Source organism: Peromyscus californicus, unplaced genomic scaffold (genome assembly GCF_007827085.1).
Source record: "Peromyscus californicus insignis strain IS unplaced genomic scaffold, ASM782708v3 Scaffold_12__1_contigs__length_115047231, whole genome shotgun sequence".
Classification (NCBI taxonomy): domain Eukaryota; kingdom Metazoa; phylum Chordata; class Mammalia; order Rodentia; family Cricetidae; genus Peromyscus; species Peromyscus californicus.
The window spans coordinates 88,850,177-88,877,754 of record NW_026294413.1 but is presented as its reverse complement, the minus strand read 5'-3'; the positions used below and the strand labels follow the sequence as shown (position 1 = coordinate 88,877,754).

The following is a 27,578-nucleotide window of genomic DNA, read 5'->3' as shown; positions in this document are numbered from 1 at the left end:
AGGGAGGTGTGGTCACGTATCTGATGCGGAACACCTCTGGCTTTTGTATGTTCTAAGGTGGGCTGCCAGGGATGGGGGTAGGGTGAGGAACCAGAGCAGCAAACCCGAACTGTCAGTGCCAAGGGCAAGCCTCTGGATGAAGAAAACTGACGACGAGAGAGAGAGAGAGAGAGAGAGAGAGAGAGAGAGAGAGAGAGAGAGAGAGAGAGAGAGAGAGAGAGAGAGAGAGAGAGAGACTTCCACCCTTGACCTTTGGAAGATGGGAAAGGTGGAGACGAATTGTACTATCCCATGAGACACTGAGCTAGCGTGGCACCCATGGCATGCTGTAGGATGGGGTGGTGCACATCCACCAACTCTGCCCAATCGAAATCTTAACCATTTCAGTTATCTAGACTTGTCTAGAAGTTCGGAATCCCAGTTCAGCTGAACTTTGCACTCTTCTCACCTGAAAGCAGCTGCCTAGATCTTCGAGAGCGGCATGACCTCTGTTCTTGCCTGGCCGCTCAGAATCTCAAGTCCGAGGTGCAGTCCTGTCTATCAAACCTTTAGGACACCGGGGGACTTTGCAGGATGCTCGAGCCCACCTTACCCTCCAAGCTCAATCTTTAAGTACCCTCCCCGGGCGTTAGAAGGAGACATCCCCAGGAGAGTCAGGGAGGTCGTCTCCGAAGAGGCCCCAGTGAGCGCAGCTTGGGGTCTGGTTCGGAAAGATGGGGTTCAGCCTCCTAAACTGGTCGATGGCTTTGGAAGAAGCCGAACCAGTCAGGAGGTGAGCAGGCAACAGCGGCCGAGTGGACATCGTTCAACAGATGCCTGGGGGATGGGGAGCCTTGAGGAGGGGGCCCAAGGAAGGAGCGTACCCCGCCTCCCGGCACCCCGGCCCGTAGTACAGCTTTAAAATCCTGCGAAGTTTGTCATAGGACAGCCTCACCACGCATGCGCACAGGCAAAGTTGACTTTTTTCTCCCCCCACCCCCCTTTGCCTCTCCAGCCGGGTTTGGTTCTGCAACTTTAAAAATATTTTTTTTTTTTTCTCGCTGAGAACACCAGGGGAAAGAGGAGTCTGGAGAGAGGGAGGGCGAAAGTGAAGGAGCTGGCCAGGAGGGCCGGGGGGGGTGGGGGGGCACGCGGTCCCCGCGCTGGGGCAGTCAGTCTGCGGGGCACCGCGTCGCGTGGAAAGTTGCTGCAGGCTCCGAGGCGCCGCCTCCGCCGTCCGGAGTCCGGTTTGTGTGGCCGCTGCTTCGGGAGCTCCTTCCGCCGCCTCCTCCGGGCCCCACTACCGCCCCTCGGACCCGGGTCGCGACTGAGGAGGTGGGCAGCGTCGACCGCCATGGACCTCTGGAGTTGAGTCGCCGCAGGGGAGCTCCGCGCCCGCCGTCCCCTCGCTCTGTTCGCCCTGGAAAGGCAGGGGGTGGAAAGAAGAAGGTTAACCCGAAGAAAGAAAGAAGGGGTCCAAAAGGGGGAAGCCAACGTTCCCCACGGGTTAGCTGTCCATTAACGGCTCAAGCCACCGCGCAGCGGAAAGTCCAGGGCCAACTTGCACCCATTTTGCGCCCGGTTTTTGCCAGACCCTAAAATGAAAGGACAAAATTTGGCGCTGACTCTTGCAGCTCTGATGGCGACTTGTGCGATTTCAGCGGCATCTCCCGGAGAAAAAGCCATGCGTGCCTGATTGTTCTGTGGCCCCAAAGCTGCTGTGTGTGTCTGTGTTTGCGCGCCTGTCTGCGTGTTTTTGTGTGTGTGTGTGTGTGTGTGTGTGTGTGTGTGTGTGTGTGTGTGTGTCTGTGTGTGTGTTTGGGTGTGTGTCTGTGTGTACATAGACGTCCACTAGCTAACTCGCTGCAGGAGCAGCCCCTGGAAGCAGACGTTTCGGCCACAGACCCAGAGAGGAGGAGCTGAGGATCAGGAGGCGTGAGCCGCCGAGAGTCTGCAGAATTCGTGGTGTGAATGAACTGGGGGCACCTTGGGCACAGGGATCGCCCCCCCCTTCCCCGCCTCGGGCCACAGTTGAGTAGTGGGGCATTTTTTTCACCCTCTTGTGAAGAATTTTTTTTTTTTATTATTTGTTGTAAAGTCTTTTGCACAATCACGCCCACATTTGGGGTTGGAAAGCCCTAATTACCTCCGTCGCTGATGGACGTTAGAGAGGGAGCGCCTCGCCGCGGAACAGTCGCCTGCGCGCCCTCGTCGGACCCGCGGCTCCTGCACCGTGTCCCGGCTCGGCCCTGCGCTTGCTGCTGGCCCGCGCGCGCCGGCGCCCTCTCGGTTCCTGGGCGCATCTCCAGGCTACACCAGCTCGGCATTCGGAGCCCGGGCGCCAGTGCTCGCTTCTGCTCCGGGTCGCTGCGCCCACCCGACGCGCCCAGGAGGACTCCACAGCCCTGCTCTGGATCGTCCCCCCAGGCTTAACCCGGCGGCTTCGCTTGGATTCCTCGGCCGCCTTCGCTCGGGTGGCGACTTCCTCCCCGCGCCCCCTCCCCCTCGCCATGAAGGTAAGTGTTCTGTGCGCACCGACGCCCGCTCGCTACTTTTTTTTTTTTTAAAGTTAACTGAACTCCGTCCATTTATGCCTATCCCCTCCATTTCTCCGACTGCCTAGAGAAAGCTAAACCCTACTGTCGCTGACCGGGACTCCTATCTCTTCGTTCCCTTGCCTTGGGGACACTGCCTCTGCGTCCTTGGAGACTTTTCACACTGGCTATTCTTCAAACTTTTTCATCTATGGAGAAGAGCGAGGGCAGGAAAAACAGTGGGGTTCATAGACGGCGTTCCTTTTTATCCCGAGAACCTGGAGTGTAGTTTGCTATGTATATTTCAGCAACAGGATAATGATTCGATTCATCAAATATTTATCAAACGCTCACTTCACGGGCACGAGGAGCCTGTGTGGCTGGAGAACTGAGGGTCAAGAGGACACCTGGGTTAGGAGAAACGGCTAGGGAAACTAGGGGCCACCTACCACCTACCCCCGAGCAATGCCCTCCCCACCCCCAGCCTCCGACCGGGGCTGGGTTCCCGGCTGTCCAGGTCGAGTAACCCGAGCGGTCCAGGCCCCTGTGCCTTTAAGAGTGCCTGGCGGGGGGCCAGCGCGCACCCCGCGCGGGGAGCCGGGTCGCGTTATTAGCATTATTAGCGGCCTCTGGGTGAGCTCAGGCCCTTTACTGCAGCCGTGGGGGCGGGGAGTAGTGGTCCTAGTGGCTTTAATCCTACCCCCCCTCCCACCCCAGCCGAGTCTGCCTAGAGCTTTAGAGACTCTAGGGCCTCTGCGTTGCGAGAGCGGGCGGGGGCTAGTTTGTGAACTCGTGTTTGTTTTAATTGTCAGTTGTATGTTAAAGCCGAGTCACACACTCCGAGGGTCACCGAGAGTTCACTTTTACAAAAAAGTTAACGTTTCGTCTTGGAATATAACTAGCAATTTTCCAAACAACTTTTCCTCTGTCTGCCCTCCACGTCTCAATAACAATCTCCATTTATACTTCGTATCTCTCATTTCCAGCTTTCTAGAGAATAAGATGAAAATCGGAACGAAGATGCTTCCTAAAAGCAAGTAGCCTTCTTCCCTCAAAGAAAGGGTTTTAAACGCTGGTGCTCCGAGGCCCTGTTTCACTCTCCATGCCCTGTCCGAACTACTGCTCCCCGGTCGTACTTTAAGGACAACTCGCTCTTGGGAAATAACTTGGGCCCTCTGGTGAGGTCGCAACTCCTCAGCCTTTGCCCTCCGGCTGATATTAGCACATCCGCCGCTGTCCTAGTCAGATTCCAGCAAGGGAGATTTTGGGGGGCAGTGAGGGGCGGAGGAGGCAAATGTCGTGAGTACCCAGCAACTGGGGAGTGATGGAAAGTAGGGTTATGGGCGGACGTGTGGGGACCCTTGCTCTGCTTTTAGGGGTGCAGGGGTTGGGGGGAGAGGAGATCAGTTCTAAAATCTTGGACAAGTTGGCTTTTGTCTTCTTATCTGCCGTTCGGCTCAAGATCCTTCGGAGGAGGCCCAGCCCAAGCCCCCGATCTTCCCCTCCAGAGAGTTCCTGTGCATAAGGGGTGCGCTCTGCGCCCGCAAAACTCGGAGCCTTAACCCGGCCTTTTCTAACCGACCGCGCGGTGCCGGCTGCCCCCTGTTGGCCATCCGGAAGTAGGGCGCCTCAGGGTTCCATTCCTTCAGTTTGCATCCCTCCCTGGCGACCACTCGATCCCCTCTCACCCACCAAGACCCCTCGGAGACCTCCGCCAGGGGACAGTTTGTGTCGCTTAGAGCTGCGAATAGGAAAGGGCCATAGGTGTAACCCAGCAAAGGGGTCTCGGACAATTGGACAAAGGATTCCTACCCTTTCTGGTCACTGGGGAGGGAGTGTCACCGTAGGAGGCCTCGGGTGTGGCCTTGGTTGTTTCACCAATTCTTCCTGTGGTCTTGGATACGTGTTCCTTTTCCTCTCTTAGCCTTGTTTCTAAGTCTATAAAAAACAGTGACTTCGTCTTCGTCTATAAAAAAAAAAATCCCTGTAAAGATTGGGGATTGAACTGATCTTTAATTTCTCACGCTCTGGCGGATACTCAACTCAGGTTTGGACAGAAGAGTCTGTGCTGAGTTAGGAGAGGTAATTAACTGTGCGTTGGTCCTGAAGAGTCCTGGAGTGCGTTGCTGAGGCCCAGGAACGAGGAGAATCAAGCTCGAGTGTTCTTCTATATTATCACTGTTCTGGGTCGCTCTGGAACTATTCAGGTTCCTTGCCCTAACAGCAGCAGCTCCAGACAACCTCCGGCTTATATCACTGGCTATTATTGCCTGCTGCATGTGTGCATACACATGTACACACAGTGCTGTGGTCACTTATTCTCCGTGCAGGGCAGCTATAGCTCAGCTGTGCCCAGGGGGGCAAGGTGGGGAGCAACCCTTCCTTTGTCTACTTCCCCTTAAGTAGACCCCTACTGGTCATTCTTCAGGGTCTTTTCTCCACCGAAGTCGAGGAACCAAATTTGTGTCGGTAAATGAATTTCCTCCCAGCAAGTTTCTCCATCTCTCTTCTTGCTTCAGAGAAAGAGGAGACTGGGGAGCACAGTTCAGTTTCCACCTCTTCAAGAACGGAGATCTTCTGGGATTTTCCCATCTTCCTTTTCGCCACCGGGAGCCTGGGTCACTCTCTTCTTCCGCCTAGTTGGCATCTCTCATCATTTCCACTCCCAGACGTGGGCCCTAAATGTAGAATCTAGCGGAAGGCAATGACCAAACAGTGAGGTAGGGGAAGAGACTCTTTGCCTCGCCTCTTTAGGATTCGTCCTTAAGGGACCGCCTGTCTTTGCACTTGGTTACTGGACTCCTGCGCTCGTCCTGTAGCTCTCTAGACCGAGGGAGTCCTCTTTTCCCACCAACTTCCCTCTCCCTGGTGTCGGCACCTTAAGAACCGCACTACAATCAGCACCTTTGATCTAGTACATCCTGAAGGCTTTGGGGGTTCGCTTTTGGGGAAGCAGCAGCATCTAGATCCAGCTGCCCTGGCTTCGGGACCGGCAGACGCCTTTCTTTTACCTCACTCACCCCTGCGCTGCACCTCTTAAAAGCCCGCAGCCTCCTCTGCACGCCCACGAGGACTGATGCTCCGACTTCTCAGTCTGCTTTCCCGTGCCCCTGTTGGAAAACATTTGGCTCGTTCTCTGGATAACTTTGATCAGAACTTTTGTTTTAGCCCTGCTGCGGCAATCTCACAAAAGTTCTCCTTTCACGCCGTCTTCTTCGTTTCCGATCTCTGATAAACCCACCCGGACGGATGTTTTACCCTCTAAAGTGGAGGTGTTCGAATGAGTTCGCTGTGAGTTCCTTGAATCGCTCAAATTTGTGGGGCTGCGACAGAGTGGAGAGGGAAGAAAATCGAGGTGTTTCCAGGCAAGTGCAGGGGGTCCAAGGCAGACGCTGCTCTCGGCTCTCCTGGCGATCTCCTTAGGACACCCCTACTCTGGGGCCCAGGAGATCCGAGTTAAGGAAACCGGGTGGCTCCACTCGCAGTTGGCGGGGGTTCTGGGAACTGGTGGATTTGCCCCGGGGGCGTCGGGCCGGGAGAGGGTTCGGTTTGTGTGGTTTCGGCTCTAACAAAGAGATTCCCTGTAATCCGCCGAATCTGTTATCAATTTCTCCACCACCCGCGCCCCGCCCCGCGCTCCCCGCCCGCTGTGAAGCTCCAAAAGTGAGTGAGGCCCGCCGCGATCTGAGAGCTGGAGCCCTTCGGAACGTGCATGTCTATGCACGCATGTGTGTAAGTGTGCACGAGTGTGTGTGTGTGTGTGTGTGTGTGTGTGTGTGTGTGTGTGTGTGTGTACGCGCGCGCGCGCGCGTACTCTGGAGAATGGTTTCAGCATCCACTCTCGCCTTTGCAGCCTGGGCCGCGCGCAAAGACAGACCCTGAAGCCCACCCCTCCCCTGGAGGAAACTTGACACTTCAGGCGGGGGTAGGGAAGGAGACTGAACCTTCTCTCTCCGAGACTGGGGAAACTCCAGATTTCCATTCTCCAGGACGCGCCCCCAGCTTTGCGGTGCTTTGGGGACGACCGGGCCGCGGCGGGGAGCACTGGTTAGCCGGCGCTGGGAAGCACATAAGCATTTCCTCTACCAGGAGCCCGGAGGTGTCCAAGCCAAAGGGGTGGCTCGCAAGGGAAAGCTACCGCGTGCTCCAGGGGCCTTTAGTGTTTCTACTGCCGACAGGGCCCCCTTCATCCGCTTTACGGAGCTGGCCTCCGGCAGGGCCCTTCTATCGCCTGGAGGAAGTTCACCTTTCTTGCCTTTCCAAAGGAAGGGGCTCCCTTGGGGCCTGCGGGCATCACAGAGTTACACTTATCAGAGATATGAAAGGGGACGTTGGAAACCTGCTCCTCCTACCCACACTCTCCTCTCTCCGCCGCCGCCTGCAGGTGGAAAAGTCACCAGTGGGAACAGCAACAGAACTTTCTGGCCCCGAATATCTTCAGGAAGGGAACGTTCTCCGCCCGGCTCCCTGCGCCCTGGAAGCCGGGGACACCGCTGATGCTTCGGAGCTTATGCAACTCTGGCTCCACTGGGGAACCTGTCTCCTCGGCGGGTTTGCCTGCCTTTTGGAACTAAATGAACTGAGTCCGACTTGGGCCAGAGAGGCTAGGCTGGAGGCAGGGTGGCAGTGTTCTTCAAGCCACAGGCTCACAGTGATGCGATGGAAACGTGGGGGACAACTCCAAGAGACACACCAGGCCCTCTGTGCCCCCTCCCTCAACAGCAGCTGCTTGACATGGGGGCCAGAGGGAGAGTAAAACGTCAGAATAATGGGTCCGAGGGAAAGGAAGGGCAGGGGAAAGATCCACTCCTAAAAGAACCGAAGCCGGACCCTTCTTTCCATCCGAGAACTGTTCCGCCTCTCCGACCGAGAGGAGGCCACTGGCAGGAGGGGGCAGGTTTTCCGGGTTCTCTGGGTGGGGAGCGACCTCTCTTCCCATTCATTATCCCTTACCCCTAGCCCCATCTACTCCCCGCCCCAAACTAGCTGAAGCAGATCCTAAAGGAAACCCAGGCTGCTCTTCCCCATCTGGAAGTGGCTTTCCCCAAATCGGCCCCGTAAACTGATTATGAAACAGACGATGTTAATTCGGAGCTGCATTTCCCAGCTGGGCACTCGCGCGCGCGCTGGTCCCTGGGGCCTCGCCCCCACCCCCTGCCCTTCCCTCCCGCGTCCTGCCCCCACCCCCACCCCCGCGCCGGCCACCCCGCCTCCTCGGCAGCCTCCGGCAGTGCGCTCCACTCGCCTTCGCTCTCCTCTCGCCCATGGAATTAATTCTGGCTCCACTTGTTGCTTCGGCCCAGGTCCGGGAGAGGACGAGGGTGGCGGCGGGTTCCCGAGTGAATTCCCGAGGAGGGACCGAGCGCAGCGGGAAACTAGAGGGAAGCGTGGGTGTGTGTGTGTGCGCGCGCGGGACTGGAAGTCGCTGGAAGCCTGGCACCCAGGCTTTGACTCAACAGCATTGAGACATGTTTGTAATCGCTGGCGTGCCCCGCGCGCAGGATCCCAGCGAAATAAGATTTCCTGGTGAGGTTGCGTGGGTGGATTAATTTAGAAAAAGAAACTGCCTATATCTTGCCATCAAAAAACTCACGGAGGAGAAGCGCAGTCACTCAACAGTAAACTTGAGAGACCTCGGATGTTTCCGTTGTTTAAACTTGCGTGCTTGAAAACTATCTGAAGGCAATAAACATCTGCTCCTTTCTTCCCTCTCCAGAAGTCCATTGGAATATTAAGCCCGGGAGTAGCTTTGGGGACGGCTGGAGGTGCGATGTCTTCCAAGTTCTTCCTAATGGCTTTGGCCACATTTTTCTCCTTCGCCCAGGTTGTAATAGAAGCTAATTCTTGGTGGTAAGTGGATTCTGTGTGTGCCTACTCTTTCCGTTTTTAAAAGTACACTTGCATTATGATACAGTGTTGGAAGTTGGAGAGTGAGCATGGGTACATTTATCTAATATAGATGCGTATATGTTCTATGTGCCTTTTAAATCTGAATTTTCTTGTTACCTGCTAATTTTGTAAATCATATACTCAGTTCCACAGGAGAAACCCCAATCTATAAATCTCAACTTTTTTTTCTATGAGTCCCTTGTTGAGCCGTGCAGTTGCAGTACCTCATGTAAAAAAAAAAAAAAAAGGAAAATACATTTCTAATAATTCTAAGCCTATCTATAAAATTGACTTTTTTCCACCTCTAGGTAAAATTTAAAAAATGAATTTCCTCTTTATTTTTCTGACATTGGAGGTTATTAATCCACAGTGTCTGAAGTAGTAGAGTCCTAGGAGACAGCTAAACCCCAAGTAGAGACGTGTTTGCACTTGAAATTTGATCAAAAGGAGATGAACTTGAAGTAGTCAGATGTCCCTAAATGAGGGTTTCTCTCTAGATTGCAAAATACCCAGAGCATTGTATGTGATGGTGGCTTTCTGGATATTCCTCTCTGGTGAAGCAATAGCATTTTTCTGACTGTCAGATGTGACTTCTGGACACTGGATTTCCTGTTTTAACAAGGGTGATTTTCTTCGGCCTGTATAGACACCCCTCTGTTCTTCCATTCATCAGAAGGTGCTATCTCTCCACTTTTGATGTTCCTGCATTTTTAAGGCAGATCCATCCACTTTGTGAGTACCGAGTCACTGTCTCTAAAGTCAGTGGTCGGTCTCTGAAAAACCTCCATTTCCCCCTTTTCTGGGTGAATCTCAGAAATATTAGTTTAGATATGTGGTGACCAGAAAGGAGCAGTGAAAACACTAACTGAGGGAGCCAGATGGCCCGGTGGGGACTACACAATACCTCTGTTTTCTTAGTAGAGTTTAAACAGAGGAGTTTTATGAAGCCCTTCTCATAGTTTGTCATGCGGACCAACAGGAGAGAGAAGGCATCTGTATGCTTCAAGCCTGTATTGCTGACGTGCTTTTGGGGAAGGGGGTGGGGGGGCTGCTACCTCCAGAGTTCATGTAGATCTTGAACGCACATCTCCCCCTCCCCTTTGCAGGTCGCTAGGTATGAATAACCCCGTTCAGATGTCGGAGGTCTACATCATCGGAGCACAGCCTCTCTGCAGCCAACTGGCGGGACTTTCTCAAGGACAGAAGAAACTCTGCCACTTGTATCAGGATCACATGCAGTACATCGGAGAAGGCGCCAAGACAGGCATTAAAGAGTGTCAGTACCAGTTTCGGCACCGCAGATGGAACTGCAGCACAGTGGACAACACCTCCGTCTTTGGCAGGGTGATGCAGATCGGTAAGGAAGCAGCATGGGAGATGCTCATCGGCCTCATCCTCCACCTTTGTGTTTGCTTGAATGCTCGACGGGTTGGGTGTCCACTGTACAGCTTGGGTGATGGCTTGAGGATTTTTGTCATTAGCCAGAACGAAATTAAGTCTGATCCCACCTCTTGACTCTCAGTTCCTAAACTTCTTGAACCAATTCAGGAGGAGGACACCACAGAACCGCCATTCCCAGCAACACTTCATTTTTTTTAAATGCATTTTATTTAAAATAGAAGCAAGATGCTTGATTTGAATTATCAAAAGTAGAGGGGGTGGGGAAACTGAGCCATTGAAATCCTTTTAAATCCAAAGGCTCTTGGGCTGGTTAGAAGTGTCTTAAGCACCATCCAAATAGCCCAAGTTGTCATCTTTCAGAACACTGGCAATGCCGGCAGTAAGGTTTTAATTTTCCTAATATAGACGTTTCCTGAGGCTACAGAGATATATAAAGTTAAAAGCTTTATTTTTAGTCCCAGAAAGAATTTTAATAAGAAGTGATACAATTTATGTGTGTGATTTTCGACAATCGGCAGAAAAATACACATTTGAGCTTTCAACCCAGAAACTTGGAAATAACAGTTTTAAGTGTCTTGATTACAGCTTGAGTTTTAATGTTAAATATGTTGTTGAATTTGTTGACCCATTCAGGGAGGAGACAGCATTTAAATTTGACCAAAAGGAAAAAAGAAAAGAAAAGAAAAGAAAAGAATAGAAAACTCAGTTTGTCTGTGGTTTTCTGCAATAGTCTAGAATCCTCCTTGACAGATGGGCCCTGTGTGTTTTCTAGGGTGAATGTTTTAGGTCTCCTTAGTTTTATGCAAACAAGCCTTTATAATTAATATGACAGCAGTGACTCCAAAAGTAAGAAGCAATTTATCAAAGGCAATTAACTGTTTATACTGACCGGAGATAAAAAGTTGGCTTAATATCCATCACAGATGGATAAAATACTTTTGAAAGAAAACCCTGAAAAGTGCATTCATTGAGAACAAAAAAGAGGTGTCAGTGGACGCTTAAGCCAAGGGACTTCATAAACTAAAATAACACAGATTTGGAATCCACTCCTCTACTCTAGTGGGAGAACAGCCTGTAGCCCAGCCTGCAGGGTTCATGGGGCTTTGTCCTTTCTGTCAATGATTAAAATGTGCTAATGTATATCCTGGGGTCCGACTGGAGTAGCTAAGCCTGGGGGAGCAGGAATGGTCCCTGGAGATATGGTGCACTTATTTCTACTTTCTGATACTATAAGAAATGAGCTAAAAACCTCTTTCCAAACTCTATCAAAATGTCAAGTTTCAGCATTCCCTCTCATATGCAACTGCCTTTTAAACTGTGGGACCACTGCTTTTTTGAAGGGACAGGAATTAGAAAGAGCCAGAGGGAGATGGCAGTAGGAAGTGCTCTCTGCTCTGTGTTCACTTGCAAACAGCTTTGGTTTAGCATCCTCTCCTCATCCTCAACATGTGGCCTGCTCTGGGCCAGAGTGGACTGAATAAGCTCTTATTTGATGAGCTAAGTTCTGTTGGAGACTCATTTTAAATGTGGCCCAAGATTCAAAGTGCTTGTCTCCCCCAGGCTGATACCCCAAATGCTTGCGTTTAATTGTCCCTTGCCAGTATCCCTTTCTTTCAGTCCTGGGCCTTGTGGTACTTGGTGTGGGGACTGGGTGGTGGGTCTTGTGTGAGTCCCATCCTCTCATAGCCTGGTGGGGGCAGGGAGTGACTGGTGCTATGGGTAGATCATCTGATGCCCCAGGAAACACAGGCTGCATCCTCACTGGCCAGAGGTCCCCAAGTACCTGGTTGTCCTAGAGCAGAAAGCCATCTGGAAGATTAGATGGGCCTTTTTTTCTTAATTATCTGAAACAAGAGAAGGAGAGCAGGAAAATTAGAATGGATTTTGTGGATGAGAAGGAACAGGACTGAACTCCAAGAATGGAAAAGTGTCTTTTATCTTCTTTTTCCTAACTCAGGCTTTGCTTTAAGTCGGTGAGTTTAGGGACAGTTGAGAACACCTTTGCTGCCCAAGGTGTGCCCACTTCACTCGCAAACCCCCAGTTCCTCAGGGATGTGGAGAATACCGTTTGTCTGTGAGAATGTGACCCTGTGAGGGGCCAGTGTCTGGAAAGCTCCTCCTGCCGCCTCTGACCCCTTTCTGGGCTCATTTTTCTAAGGTGCCAGTTGCCCTGGAGGCAGTGTGCGCAGTCGCCTCCTGAAGGGCCCAGGCTTCATTTTGGAAACATTCTCATTTTTCATCTCATTCCCCTTTTCCTTCCGGCTTTTGTCTCTCTCTTGTCTTTGTTTCTAAACTGTGAAAAGATGTCGGGGAAGGCACCATTTTTAAGGGATGTGAGGATCCAAGTCAGAATAGATTTCATGCAGAGGGAGACCCAACTGAATGAGCAAGCAGGATGACTAGAGAGACGGCCAGGCCGCCAGCCAAACAGCACTTTTTAAACTGATGTTTTTCCACAGTCAACAATTAGCTTAGAGATTCCTACCAGGTTTTGTATTCTGGATGAAAATGGGCATGATTGAGCTAGACCTATGAAAAAAAGCTTGGGTGATTTGTGTGTTGTATAAAAGCCCTTTTATGCTCTGTGTACTCAAAGGACAGTGTCTCATCCCCCTCTGTCCTCAGAGGGTCATTTTATCTCCTCATCCTCTCTCCAAGATACTTTTATTCTGCAGCTCTCCTGCACAGGCCACAGCATTTTCGGTTTTATCAGTGTTAATCTTCAAATGACTCCCTCCAATCTGTCTGCCCTCCTCATTTATTTCCACTCCCCTATATACGCTGCTGTCTAATTTGAACTAGACAGATGTAAAACCCCACTGGAACTTTCTGGATGGACCCTCCTGCCCACCACCAGCACTCTCCTGAAGTCATTCATTTTTTAAGTGCAGGAGGGAAGAGTCTGTGTGAGTTGAAGTCATGGTCCTTTCCTGGGGATCACAAATGGCCCCAGTGAGCTGTGGGGCACAGCTTTTCTGGGGAGAAGGTAGGCACCAGGGTCAGCAGGACCATCACTCCTGGACAGACCTTCCTTCTCCTTGGGGCTGGCTGTGTCCTGCTGAGATCTGCTATCTTTATGCTGCCCTTGCTCAGCAAAGATGGCTAGCAAGCTTTCTAAATGGATGAGAAACCCAGTCTGCTACAGGGGTTGAGCATCAGAAGGGACCTTCATTTCCTGGGCATCAATTTCAATACCCTTGGTTTACACTAGATTGTGAAAAGGAGGCCCCATCTTTCTTCCATACCCAGGCCTAGCTTCATCCAGGGGGCAGACTGCTAATCCTTTCTCTCTCCCAGTGTGGTTGTTTATCAAGTTGCTTGTTGTTACATGCAGAAACTTCTCTGTATGCAAGTCAGACTTAAGCTAGTCTCTGCTAACAGGGCTCCTATGGGTGTTTTTATGGGGAGATAATCTTGACCAGTTTGAGGGAAGAACACTTTCTACTCCCCACCCCGCTTCCCCCCAAGTCTGTTTGCTTTTTCTTCTTCTTGTCCCAGGCAAAGGCTATGTATGGGTAGGGAGAGAGGGCAGGAGAGTCAGGGGGTGAGGGATTGGTAGTAGATGTGGCACCAAGGCCAACCAGGAGGCTGTTTTAACCACTCCTTCTCAAATGAGAGATTTCAGGGCAGGTTTAGAACAGAGTAGGGGCAGTAGAGTGGAGAGCCCAGAGGGTGGTGCAGGGGAGGGAGGGTGCCAGGTGAAAACAAACTGTGACACCCCCCCCACACACACACTGTCTGGCGGAGGGAGCACAGGGACTTGAGATGTGCAGAAGCATCTAAGCCTATCGAGTCCTGTTCTGTTCAAGACGAAAATAATATCAACGTTAGAACAAGGGTAAAGAAGTCTAGCCCAGTTCTGAGCTTTCCTTCAATGGCTTCTTTCATGCGCATTTTTTTTAGAAATAAGACGTTTTGAATATCTTCAAAAGGGTTTAGTGAAAATGAATCCTGCAGTGTTGAAGTCCTGACTAGGCTCTGAAATGTCCCAGTAGATGCAGGTATCCAGGTCTCCTTTCTTAGTCGTCGCTTCTGTGTGTGACCCGATCCATCCTTCTGCAATTGCCTCAAGGTGGGCCCAGGGCCTGGGTGTGTGTTTCAGGGTGGGGTCCAGTGTGCAGAGTCAGCCTGAGGGTTATCCACTGGCTCTTTGCTCCAGTAGCAGCTCAGGCATGTTGGGGTGCTCTCTCTCCTATACCAGATAATCCAGGTTTGCTATGTCTTGGGGCTCCCTCTTCTCTCTCTGTTATTAGGATTTTTCCTGCCTTCAGTGGGCCTGAGAACTGTTTGCGCCTGTGTTTGGACAAGTGGTTTCCCCTAGCTCCACAACTGGGTCCAAGGCCTTGTGTTCTGGGGGCCCCTACCGCCCCAAGGATTGGTGTGTGTTGGAGACTCTCTCAGCCTTCTCCAGCAGCACAAGCCAGTGTGTTGGAGGTCTTCTTAGCGCCGACCCTCCTCCCCCGCACCCCACACACACAGAGCAAGATGTAGGCATCTGCATGGGGCAGGCAATCGAGTGACCCCCATCCCTCTCCTGCAGGCAGCCGAGAGACAGCCTTCACATACGCGGTGAGCGCAGCTGGGGTTGTGAATGCCATGAGCCGCGCATGCCGGGAGGGCGAGCTGTCCACCTGTGGCTGCAGCCGTGCTGCGCGCCCCAAGGACCTGCCTCGGGACTGGCTGTGGGGCGGCTGTGGGGACAACATCGACTATGGCTACCGCTTCGCCAAGGAATTCGTGGATGCACGGGAACGGGAACGAATCCATGCCAAGGGCTCCTATGAGAGTGCACGTATTCTCATGAACCTGCACAACAATGAAGCAGGCCGTAGGGTGAGTACCATGCCCCCTGCCACCCCTCCTCCCCTCGTGGGTGCACAGGAGCTGGACCCTCCTGTCACCTTCACTCAGCTCAGGTCTCTCCTAGATACTCACACCTTGCTTGGGTCTCTGTGCATGCTTGGCCTCCTGTGTCTTCCTCTGGCTAGTTCTCCCAGCCTCTTTGTATTTTCCTTAAGTCAGTTCCTTCCTCGTGGGCCTCCTCGGAGAGAGGTGCACATTCCAGAAAGGCCTGCCCCTCCAGGGGCCTGAATGGTTCCATTAATGGGCCCTGGGTCCAGCAGCTTCAGCTGTTTGCTGAGAAGTGTGTTGTGGACCTTTGTAGCTGGCCCACCAATGGGTATTAGAGCTCACCCATTTGTGGCTGCTGGGTTTGAGTTAGGGAAAGCATTAGGTGCTCCACTGAGCAAGGCCTCACCCCAGCTTTGGACCCTCCTTTTTTTTTTTTCCCTCCCTGACCACCTTGTGGATATAGCAGATCTGATGGGCTGAGAGTTTTTCCAAAGGGCTTTTGTTAGGGAAAAGACAGAAGTTTTAGTAACTGTCAGTGCTTTAGTCTGAGTCCAGGGTGGCTTTTGAGAGAAGAGGTATCGACAATCTGCCCCCAGCACCCCTGAGACCCCTGTTCCCGCTCTTTCCTTCCCCTGGTGGGGATATGAAAAGCTACTCCAAGATATTTTTAAAAAGACCCTTTTTTCCCTGCGGTTAAACACATGGCACTTTATGGCTGCTTTAAAATGAAGGGGTGAAAATGTTTCTTAACTTTGGCAGCATTGAAAACCAGGGCCATTATTTTTTTTTCATAGAACCCAAGGTAGGTGCCAGGAACTTTCTGGTCACAGATTTCACTCTTCTGTATTTTGGGGTGAGGAAAGAGGAAGATAATCACAGAGTAGACCTGAGGACTGGAAGGAGCTTTAGAACTCTCTGGCCCCACACCCTCATCTCACAGATTGGGAAACTGAGGCCAAAGAGGACCACTTAGTGGCTGTGTAAGGCAATCAGTGGATCTCTGTTAGAAACCTCGGTGAACTTGCTTTAAACACATTCATCAGGGCTTGGGGCTGAAGAGCTCCTAGAGATGCTGGCCTAAAATCAGGTCCGTCTCTCTTAGTTTCTGAACCTCAGTTTGCTCGTTTCCACTTCTTCCCGTGGCCATGGCGATGGCTTCCACTTGGAAGTCGCTGTGAAGAACAAAGTGAGGTCAGGTATTCGGGCACACCGTCGGAAATCCAGCCTACAACAATGTTTCCTTTGGTTCACTCTCAGATTTTAGCTTAGTGTCAGTCAGTAGTCAGTACTTGATAAATGATAAGTTAATTATTAAACACTACAGAATAATAGGACCTAGAGAAAGTCCAAGATTGTGTAGATAATTCCCGCGAACTTCCTCTCAAAGTGGATGGTAAACAGTTGAGGATGACAGGGAAGGACTAAATGCAGTGCGGTTTTTGCTTATGCTTCCCTGAGGGGACAGGTAATTGCCACAGAAAAAGTACAGCGTGTACTTGCTCAGGCCTTCTACCTCAGGGACTGTTCCTCTCTCTACCAGAAATGTCCCAGGCCATCTTCAGGACATCCTTATCACTTCTTTCCTAGAAAGAAATCCTGAAGGGCTTGTCTACTGACAGGAGAGGGTCAAGCATTTCCACGTGGCGAGAGGGACCCCTGGAGAAGTTGAGAAGTGTCTTTGCTATTTTTGTTGCCCTTGATATTGATACTTTGATCTTGTCGAATTTTGAAGTGTGACATTTATTTGGTTGTGTCGTATCATGGGAATGATGAGCTAAAGGCAGGATTTTGGTCAGTAAGGTGACACAGGAACCAGCTCTTCTCTAAGTTGGGGGGTTGGGTACCTTTGAAAGTTGTCCACTGTGCCAGGAAATCATATCAAAATTTCTTTAGGGCATTAGCTTTTGGTTTTCCTTAGATGGGAGCAAAGATTAAATATATTTACAAAACATTTATCAGGCTGAAAGTCTTTGTGGCATGATAATATACTGTGACCCCTGTTAAAAGCAAGTCCTTGTGAATCCTTGGAGGAGGAAGGTGGCGGTTGTTTGGGCAGAAGTAGCTCCGGGTTCTGGACAGGCCCTGGCCAGCACTGCCACACCATGATGACTCTGGAAGGTTGCTGGCATGAGGGACTGTGGGCAGTCAGGACTATAAATAGGCAACCACCACCTCCCAGACTGCTGGGCACAGTGTTGTGGGGCCAGACCTCTGAGCACTGCTCCTGGGAGGCCCGAGGTGACTGGGCAAAAACCCAGGGCCATGGCCCCTTCACCCTGGACAACGACCAGATTTACTGAGTGGGTTTGGAGTGCCAAGTGCTTCCTTGCCTTTCTCAATTTTATCTTCCTAACTGGGCTAGGAGGTTGGTATCATCCACAGGTGGCAAACGGCTTAGAAGGGACAGCTGGTTGCCTGAGTTCAAGGGCAAAATCAGACATCCTATGTCTGTGGCTGCAAGGTGGTCCTTGAGACCTAGTGTGGGACAGGGCAGAGTAGGGACTATAAAGTGAAGAGCAGTGAGCATGACTGAGACCCAGACCAAGTTCCCCTGCACGTGGCTGTGTGACCTGTGTGAGCCACCTACCCTTGAGAGGTCGCTGTGCTGTTATCTGCTCCAGAGCTGCTAGGATGATTGGATGAGATCGCAGGTGTCAGGCCTGTTCTGACAGTGGAAAGACACAGGAGCAGGGTAGGATGGGGGAAGACGGGAACACTGATCCCTCTAGGGATGGATCCGTTCCTAACTCAGCACTTACCTGGTCATTAAATGTGGGCCTACAGTCTGGATTCAAATCCAGGCACTCTTTGCTTCCCAGTGATTGGGTAGGAGCTCATCTCTCTAGGCCTCTATTCCCTTCTCTGTGAGTAGAAGGACAACAGCACATCTTTCAGAGGCTTGGATGTGGGCCTGCATTCAGGGAAGACAGGCAAGAAATGGAGTTCACACAGTCCTGATGACGTTTCCCTGCGCAAATGGCGGCCGTTTGGAATATTGGTTTTTTTGTTTTTTTTTTCTGTTGCCATTTGAATTCGATAGTTGTAGATGGAATGATGAAAACTAAAGAGCTGTAGAGTTTTCAGAGTCGGTAACAATATTTCTAGCAGTGGGGGAATGAAGCACTAACACAACCCTTGATTCAGCCGAGAGACATGGCTGCCCCTAGAAAGCGGAGGACAGCTTTGTTCACCATGCTCACGCCTGCATCTCACTCAGCTCCTCCAAGAATTTGCGCAGTAACCTCCTGCCTTTCCTCCTGCAGACAGTATACAACCTGGCCGATGTAGCCTGCAAGTGCCATGGAGTGTCTGGCTCATGTAGCCTCAAGACATGCTGGCTGCAGCTGGCGGACTTCCGAAAGGTGGGCGATGCCCTCAAGGAGAAGTATGACAGCGCAGCAGCCATGAGACTGAACAGCCGGGGCAAGCTGGTGCAGGTCAACAGCCGCTTCAACTCCCCGACCACGCAGGACCTGGTCTATATCGACCCGAGCCCGGACTACTGTGTGCGCAACGAGAGCACAGGCTCGCTGGGCACCCAGGGCCGCCTGTGCAACAAGACCTCCGAGGGCATGGACGGCTGCGAGCTAATGTGCTGCGGCCGCGGTTATGACCAGTTTAAGACGGTGCAGACGGAACGCTGCCATTGCAAGTTTCACTGGTGCTGCTATGTCAAGTGCAAGAAGTGCACGGAGATCGTGGATCAGTTTGTGTGCAAATAGTGGTGTGCCTACCTGCCCATCCCTCAACCCCATTCCCAGGACCCACTTATTTATAGAAAGTACAGTGATTCTGGTTCTTTTTATTTTCCCCCAGGAATTGCAGCTGGAACCATATTTTTGTTTCTGTTACCATCTGAGAACTCTGTGGTTTATTATTAATATTATAATTAATATTTGGCAATAATGGGGGAAACCAAGAAAAAAATATTTATTTTACGAATCTTTGCAAAGTTAGTACAAACCTTCTTTCTTCTGATGCTACAGGATAAAGGGGAAATAACACATATTCTTTTAGCTGCATGGTTGGGGTTCACATCCAGAAGGTATAGGAACTATTTTCTTCTCAAATACAGAGTCCTGTGGGACAGGTGGTAGCCAGGTGAAAGAGGTTGGTAAGACCCATGAATGATTCAGTTCCTATGGCCAAAATGAATTGCAGATGCTCTGGTACAAGACAAAAGATCTTAAATCTAGATATATTAAATATACATATATGGCAGAAATACAGACTAGGAGACACTCCCCATTCCAGAGGTTAGCAGTCCTCTTTTTGTATGTTCAAAATCATCTTTCAGAATGTAAGAGCAAGAATCTTGTATCTTCCTAAACAGGCATAGCATGTATGTTATTATAGCCCACCTATAGATACTCCAATTATGGATGTGCCTTTTTCTAACAGTTCATGAAACTTGGGGAGCTGGTGGGCAGTGTGTGTGTGGGGGATGTCCCCAGAAATTAGAAGACTTGAAATTTCCCATATTGAGGCCGTAATCTTATAGTGTTAGCCCCAGCTGATTCTGAATACCAGACTTTATGTCTGGGAAGGGATTTTTGACTCAACAACTCTCTGGTTTTGAAAGCCATCTTCCTGTCTTAAAAATGAAAATTACCCATGAATTCCATTTGCAGACCCTCTCCCCAGACAACAAGGAAAGCCCACAGAGTTGAGCACTGCAGAAGGGCAGAATACCTCTTTGAGGAGAAAGTGGCAGCCACCTTCCTACTTGACCCCAAGCCCTCTCTGGACTCTCTGTGCCCTTGTGTGATGCTGACCATGCTTCCAAATGACAGCTACATGGATGCTCATTGCTTGCAGGGCAGGAAATGTACGTGAGGAGTTATGCTCAAAAACAGCTACTTGGGGGGTTGTTTTATTTCTCTAAAGCTTTTCTTTTGAGGTACAGTAACTTCATGTGTTTTGCTGATATTTCTTGGCCCAAGGAGTCCACAGAGGTGTTGTGACTGGTATAACCCTGTATTTAGACTATCCATTTGTGCTTTTCCTATTATCCTGCAGGTGTACGCCAAAACTGTTCCTAGTGTACTTGAACAGTTGCATTTATAAGGGGGGAGGGAGTGGTTTAATGGTGCCTGATATCTCAGTCTTTTGTACATAACATATATATAAATATACATATATAAATATAGATATAATTATATCTCAGTGCAGTCCGCGATTTAGATTTACAGTTTGCTCTGGGCTTACTCTCTGCCTGGAGTACTGTCCTTCACTGAAGTCCAGTTAGGATTTCTTTTTTCCAAAATTTTTGAGTCTTGACATTGGCATGTAACTCTCTGGGATCCTACCACAAATGCCAGGAAGCAAGCTAGACTCTGCAGAAGCATTCAGGGCTGGTGTCCCGAGATGCACGTTGGTTAGAAGGTGGCCTTTCTGCTTCCTGCCCTCCCCCCCCCACCCCCGTTCTCCACCCCCTCTTTGGTATTTTTTGTGGGGAGGGCATTGTGGTCTGTCACAGTCACGGATCTTGAGAGGCACTCAGAACCCAGGAGCCAGCCTCATCTCCATTTGCTTAACTCATTTCTCAGTGAGGACTGACCAGAGTTCCTGAAGCAAATCCGCTCACCACATAGATAGTTAGTTTAAACAATGTTTTAAAATAAGGGCACCTCTATTTCAAAAGCGGCATCTGATGTGTTGTTGTTGGGCCCGATGCTGGTTTTCAAGGTTTGAAAAGATGTATGTCTCCCTTCATAGGCTTGGTGGCCTTCCGGTCACCTCAGCCCTGTGGCTCTTAACTTATTGCCCCCAAATATTCATTTCCCCTCAGCTACAGTGAATCACAAGCAAACGATCTTGAAATAAAAAAGCACTAATTTAGTTTAAAATGTCACTTTTTTGGTTTTTATTCTACAAAAACCACGAAGTATGCTTTTTATATTTGCTAAATCAGATTATGTTCTTTTTTTAGTGATTCATGTTTATGAGCAGAGTGGAGTTTAACAATCCTAGCTTTAAAAAAAAACTATTTAATGTAAGATATTCTACGCGTCATTCAGATATTTTGTATATCCTCTATGGCCTTTATTCTGTACTTTTAATGTACATATTTCTGTCTTGTGTGATTTGTATATTTCACTGGTTTAAAAAAAAACATCGAAAGGCTTCTGCCAATGGAAGATAGAGTATAAAATAAAAAGTTACTTGTATATTGGTAAGAGGTTTCAGTTGTCCTTCAGCTAATTCATGTGAAGAAATGTTTTTAGGAGAAGCCACAGGGGTAGCTTAGGGCTGCTGTGTGTTCAAATAATAGAAGAGCGGACAATTTTACCAAAAACCAAACTACTTGGAGGCTTCAAAAGAGCTCTATATGCAACAGAACAAAGACGGAATTCTCTTTTCCTATATATGTTCCTTCAAAAAGAGAGTGAGAAGGGGATCAAGCAGATGGCGTAAAGCTGGTCACGGGATCGCTCACATTCCTTCGGCATTATGCGTGCGACTTAATTGTTTTAGAGTGTGTTGCTGTTGTAACATCCCAGAGATGAACCAAAAAAGCTCATGCTTTCAACCATGACCAGATTTTTAGCTCTCTCTCTCTCACACACACACAAGCATGTGTTTGTGCATCTCTGTGTATGTATCATCATGTGTACCACTGCCACGATTGTGTCTCTCTATTCGAGTTTACCAGAGGCCACGTGGGCATCTCTGTGCCCCATTTGAATGGACACAGTTTTTGTGGAAAAAAAAAAAGCTGCAGAGAATGGGAACTAAAGCTTCCTTGTGTGACATGCAATTAATAAGAGGCCTCCTGCTTTCTGGAAATGAATCCCAGAATCTGGTCAGGCCTGCGCAGCGGATACATTAGCTAGCCCTTTGCCCCCTTTTCCCCCTGTCCGGATAACCTTGTAACATATTGAAACCTTTAAAGAAAACCAAGAATGCATTATTCCACACACAAAAAACAGTAGACCAACATATAGAGTGTTTAAAATAGCATTTCTGGGCAAATTCAAAGGCTTGTGGTTCTAGGAGTCCCATCTGTTTCCGTTTTTCTTCAGTTGTATACTGACCAGTGTTCTTTATTGCTAAAACATATACTCAATGTAGCAATGTCAGCATCTTTTTCTTCCCATCCTGGAGAGCATTCAAGACCTTCCCAGTCCAGGAACATCAATGAAACGTTTATACAGAGGCAGTGGCAAACAAAACCATGTTCAAAATGGTCAGTTTTGGGCTCCAGGTCAAGGCTGTGTTGTTCTAGTCCTGTTTCTTTGGGCTTTTGACCTTCTATGACAGCAGCTGCCTGCCCACATTCTTTCTCAGAAGATTTTTCCCAATAGCAATTTCCAATGTGTTTTGCTGCAACATTATTCAAGTCACTGGAACCTTCAGATAGGGCCTGAGAGCAGGATGATGCAACCTGTGGACAAGAACTGGATTAACTGACTGAAGCGATTGTTAGTGAAAGTCACCTATAAAAACTGAAGGATCAGCAGAGAATGGGGACAGCGAAGTTGCTTGTAACTTCAAGTGCATATTTAATGCGAACCAGCATGGAGGCCCAGCTCGAAAGCACTGCACTATTACTGTAAAGCATACTTTAAAATATTTATTTTCTTGAAAAGTATTTTCTAGTCTTCCCTCTCTTTGTGAAATAGTAAACAAGATGCCATATCGTGAAAGTTAACATGATGTTTTTTTTTTTTAATTGCAGAAACATTTAGAGACATAGGATTAAAACTTATAAAAGGGATCTTCTAATTTGCCTGTTAACGTGGAGTTTACACTTAAATCTGAGGATTGAGTGATGTTTTATGTTGGAGAAATACCTTGTTAGCTAGCTTTATAAAGCAGATGTAATGAAAGGTTGGTGTGAGCCAATCTAAAAGGTTGAAGAAAAGCTCTTACAGTGTTTCCAAAGAGAGGAAGGACTTGCATCTTAGACCAATTTTTATATGGTTTTCAATTTGCTAAGCTAGAAAGGAGATAAAGATTATTTATTTTTGTTCATATCTTGTACTTTTCTATTAAAATTATTTTATGAAATCCAGCACGCTCCTTTGTGTGTGTGTGTGTGTGTGTGTGTGTGTGTGTGTGTGTGTGTGTCTGTGTGTGTGTGTGTGTGTCTGTGTGTGTATTTAGCAGAGAGGGGCTGAGTTTGTTTGAGTCTGTTGTGGGCTTAGATACTGGTTTAGAACTTTCAGAAAAAAATGAATATTTTCGGCACGAGAGGCCATTATGCTTGAAACTCAAGGATTTATTTATCTTGTGGATTAATACTGGTCTTTTGTTGGCCTCATGTTAATTGTCCTCTTATTTGCTTGCTGTGGCTGAGATGTAAGAACCATGTGAGATGATTCTCCCCTGTAGACATTTAGCATGGAGAGAAGGGATTACCATAAAATTCCAGGGTGGGGGCGGGGGTGGGGGGGTGGGGAGAAAGAGCTGAAGAGGAAGAGAGAAATAAAGTGGTGTTTAAGATGATGAGCAGATGGAATCAACCGGAATGTTTTGCTGGTTGCTTATTTCATGACACAAAGGCTGTCATGTTTTTCTTAGCTAGGGGTTCCCCCACCCCAGCACCACTGGAATTTCAGGCTGGGTGGCTCTCTGGAGTAGATTGGCCCTGTGCAGGTTTACCAGTACGCCTGGCCACCTCCCAGTGGTTGAAACATCAGACAATGCCCTGGGGAAGAACCTCACTTCCAGTGGGAAGATGTGGCTTTAGATGTGGGGCTGAGGTTCTGAGCACTTGGGGAGCTTGGGGTGACCAGACAATAGCAGTGTACTGGTGCTTGTGTGTGTGGACCCAAGAGTGAGCAAAGTCCCTTGTAGAGAGATGTCTTTGTAGAGACACTGAAGATCCAGCAAGCTGGCTTTCTCCTTAACAGATCTGAGGCTAACAGGTGGGGCTCAGATTCTAATACTGACATTTGCTTTGCCACATGGAAGAGCTGGGGGATGGCTTTGTGACTCTGAACCCCTTGCATCTAAAGTGGGAAAGAGCAAGTTCACTTAGCTCTTGGGGTTGTTGTGCAGGAAAAGCCACGCAAACAGGATTCTATTGCATCCTAATGGTACAACAAATGTTGCCTGAGAGGGGAGTAGGTAAGGCTAGGAATTGTCAATGCCTAAGAGTTCCTCTAAGCCCTCCAGTCTAAGGCAATGCTATGCTATACTTGCTCATGTGGAGAGCAGCCTTTCTCCAGGCAAAACTGCAGCCCTGATTCCAGTGCCTCCAGATTTGTTTTGTCCAACCTGCATAGAATTTTTAAAGTATGCAGCTTAATTGTGGACTCTTAAAAGGGAAGTAGTTCCCATTAAAATTTTAGTTTCTAGCTTGAAAGCCAGGAAGAATGGGGGCTGGGCACTTGTGTGGCATCTGTTATTCCTGTGGCCCACCTGGCTCCTCTGCTTTGTCTTTCTTTCTTTCTTTCTTTCTTTCTTTCTTTCTTTCTTTCTTTCTTTCTTTCTTTCTTTCTTTCTTCCTTCCTTCCTTCCTCCCTTCCTCCCTTTCTTTCTTTCTTTCTTTCTTTCTTTCTTTCTTTATTTATTTATTTCTCTCTCTTCCTTCCTTTCTTCCCTCCTTCCTTCCTTTCTTTCTCTTTCTTTCTTCCTTTTTTTCCTCTATCTTCTTCCTTTCTTTCTTTTTTTTTTTTAACAGAGCACCCGCCCCCTTCCTCAGGGGCTCTTCACCTCATTGTGGTGACATTTTGGTCCAGGTGATTCTTATGAGGGTCTCTCTTACACAGTGTGGGACATCTGGCACCACTCCAGACATTTATCTGCTAGATGACAATAGCACTCTCCCACATATGACAATCAAATTTTTGTCTCTGGACATTGCTAGATGTCCTGTGGAGTGGGGGCACCCGCAGGTGGAGATATAAAAGTGTGCATTTAGATGCTGTCAATGAGGTTAAAAGTGAAAATGGACAAAAAGCACCGGACTCTCTGTGTGAACATCGTCTGGCGTGTCATGGGAACTGAGCAGATGTCTGTGGAGTGTCAAGAGGCCCTCCCTTCCCAGGCTTGGCTCTTCCACTCACCTGCAGTGTCATCTGGAGCCATGAGGATCTCAACCCTCCTGTGGAACAAGGAACAAAGACAACCACCCGATTAGAGTTAATATTTGAATGATGTGCTCTAACCCCCAATGCTGTCTCACAACCTTTATGAATAAAGTTGAAATTAGTTGAAAAAAAAAATGAAGACTTTAAACCACCAATGGTATTGTCCAAGCCAGCCTGCCCCTCCCCTATCTAGATAAATTGATAGGCCCCTCTAGTGTAGCTGAGAGACACCTAAAGCACATTCATCACTCAGACCCAGGAGATGCCCGGGCAGGAAGAGGATTCACAGTGTCATTCATATAGGATAGGGCAGTGCAGCAGCTAGAGTCTGGGCAGGACAGAGCATAGCTGGATCTTTTCCTGTGTCTCGCCCGGTCCTGCAGCCGCTCAGACCCAAGTAAACACACAGAGGCTTATATCAATTTTGAATTGCATGACCATGGCCTATGGCTCAATTTTCTTGCTAGCTAGCTCTTATAACTAATCTCAGCCCATTTCTATTAATCTGTATGTCAGCCACGTGTTCTGTGGTTTTACCTGTGTGTCATTACATGCTGATCCCTGGACAGCAGGATGGCATCTCTCTGCCTCTTCTTTCTCTTCCTTTCTATCTGCTTGGATTTCCACCTGCCACTAAGCTGCCTTGCCATTGGCCAATGCAGCTTTATTTATCAACCAATCAGAGCAACACACTCACAGCATACAGAAAGACATCCCACCACAACAGAGGGCCAGCTGCTGCTTCTTTCCCCCTGGTGGCGTGTGTCTCTTTGTCTAGCAGGGAACCTGTCAGTGTTGCCTGGGCAGTTGGGAGGCACCTGCATGGACCAATCTCATCTTTGCAAATTGGAAATTATAAATGTAAGAGTGCTATTGGAAGGTAATATTTCTCTCTCTCTCTCTCTCTCTCTCTCTCTCTCTCTCTCTCTCTCCCCTCCCTCTTGACTCTGTCTCAACAGGCTCTCATTCATTATGTAGCTTGGGCTAGCCCCAAACTTGCTGTCCTTCTGTCTCCACCTTCCAAGTTAGAATTCTGGGATTGCAGGTGTGGGCTGCTGCTATACCTGCCAACATGAATTCTCCTCTGGCACTGATGGGTTTTTTTTGTTTGTTTGTTTGTTTGTTTTAACTTAGTTTAAGACTCTCAAGAGCCATCTGGGCTAATACTTGGATTTGTAGATAAAGGAATAGATCATTTGGAGAATTTAAGTCTGACCCAAGTGCCCCTCTAGCTACCACCTTCTCTTTTCCTATAGCAGCATGGTGGTGTTATGGGAAGGGGCCACCTAAATGGGACACTGCTTTGTCAGAGTCTCTGTAGGAGTGACCAGAGGATTTTGGTTTTGGTCTCATGGGAGAGATTGGGAGTGTTGTTTACTTCAAGATGAGGGGTTGAGAGATTGGAGCTGGAGGTTTTGAAAAGTCACTGTGAATTCTCCTCAGTGTCTTTCTGTCACTCATCCTGAATACCAGTAGTTGATGGAGCCACTGTGTGGTGGAGAGGCCTGGGTCCCTGGCTCTCCCTGTGGAGGAGGGTCACACACCCACCAGACATCTTCTGGTGGTTTGCTTATAAACTTCTCCTGGAAGTTGTTGTGGTATGTTATTTTAACTATGTGAAGATGTGTTACATTTGCTTATGCTGCAGAATATTACTTTAACTGTGCAACGGCGTGTTACTTTTGTTTAACAATGTAAAGATGTGTTGCATTTTGTTTCACCTTGCCTGCCTAAGGCACCTGATTGGTCTAATAAAGAGCTGAAGAGCCAATAGCTAGGCAGAGAAAGGATAGGCAGGGCTGGTGGGCAGAGGGAATAAGGAGGAGGAGAAATCTAGGCCTAAGAGAAGGAGAAAAAGAAAAAGAGAACAGGGAGAAGGAGAGGAACACCCCTGCGGCAGAAGCCAGGCAGCCACCAGCCAGACACGAAGACAGCTGGAAAGAGAGATACATAGAAAGAATGAAAGGTAAAAAGCCTGAGCAAAATGTAAGTAAGAGAAACAGATTAAAATAAGAGCTAAGTTAAGGCCGAGCACTCTGGTTGGTGGTCCTAAAAGAAAAAGCCTGGTGCAGGAAGTCACTGAGATTTGGAATTAGTAATTCCATCCAACATGTTGGCTCTCCGGATACTTCCCAAGGCCTTCACTCTATCCCTGGACTCCATGTGGGTCTCCTAGCCAGAAGAAAATGCAGACCAGGTGAGTCCCTGGTACATACTGGTATCCCATCTTCAGGGTATATGGGCCCCTGGTGACTTTTCCTGGGAAATACAGATATAAAGGATGTCTGTTTACTCCCACAGGAGAGGCGTAGACAGACCTGAGAAAGTTTCCATCATGTCCAGCCTCATGGACCTATGCTTAGAGGTGAGAGAGGCTTTTGAAGTGTCTCTGTCGTAGGCCCTGCAGAGGCCAGAGTTATCTATAGAAGAGGCCTGCCATGACTAGGCAGGTCATGAATGCAATGTGCTTTTCTCAGCGTGTGATCTTCCATCTCCAGTGAAGCAGGCTGGGCTTTTTGAGACCTCTCGAGGCCTAGACTCTATCACTCTCATTGCATTAACAGGCCTGAGGACAGCAGAGAGTCAAAGACTTGGGGAATGACTCATTTACTCCCGCACACCCACTATAAGCTTGGTACAGAGGGAGGGACAAAGAGATTGAAGCTAAAAACAAAAGAACAAAAAAACAAAAAACCAAAACCAAAACCAACCCTGGTTCCAAGCTTTTCTCATTAGCTGTGCATCCTTTGGCCATTTACTTAACCTCTCTGAGCTTAAATAGTTTCATCTGTAAAATATGAGAGTGTGATCGTGTTATGGGTGGTGGTGAGCACTGCCAATCCTGCTAGCCTGACACTCAGCAAGCCTCTTCTCATGACCAGGG

The 27,578-nt window shown here is 48.8% G+C and overlaps 1 protein-coding gene across 3 annotated transcripts; it reads left to right on the top strand.

Moving 5' to 3' along the window:
* Positions 1-1,206: 1,206 nt before the first annotated feature.
* On the top strand, positions 1,207-20,833 carry Wnt5a (Wnt family member 5A). 3 transcript variants are annotated; one of them, XM_052733782.1, is made up of 5 exons: positions 1,207-2,495; positions 8,230-8,363; positions 9,509-9,759; positions 14,344-14,636; positions 17,918-20,833. In XM_052733782.1, exons 1-5 carry the CDS (start codon positions 2,490-2,492, stop codon positions 18,374-18,376), a joined length of 1,143 nt encoding a protein of 380 aa, XP_052589742.1. In that variant the 5' UTR covers positions 1,207-2,489; the 3' UTR covers positions 18,377-20,833. The 3 variants fall into 3 exon arrangements, with proteins under 3 accessions (XP_052589742.1, XP_052589743.1, XP_052589741.1); XM_052733783.1 differs by lacking the exon at positions 1,207-2,495 and adding an exon at positions 3,372-5,878; XM_052733781.1 differs by lacking the exon at positions 1,207-2,495 and adding an exon at positions 7,697-7,816.
* Positions 20,834-27,578: the final 6,745 nt, after the last annotated feature.

Bases quoted from the DNA above. Each gene is read 5' to 3' on its own strand.
- Wnt5a (XM_052733781.1), top strand. From the start codon at position 7,778: ATGGAATTAATTCTGGCTCCACTTGTTGCTTCGGCCCAG. The intron at 8,364-9,508 runs GTAAGTGGATTC...TCCCCTTTGCAG, and splicing joins ATAGAAGCTAATTCTTGGTG to GTCGCTAGGTATGAATAACC. The intron at 9,760-14,343 runs GTAAGGAAGCAG...CCTCTCCTGCAG, and splicing joins TGGCAGGGTGATGCAGATCG to GCAGCCGAGAGACAGCCTTC.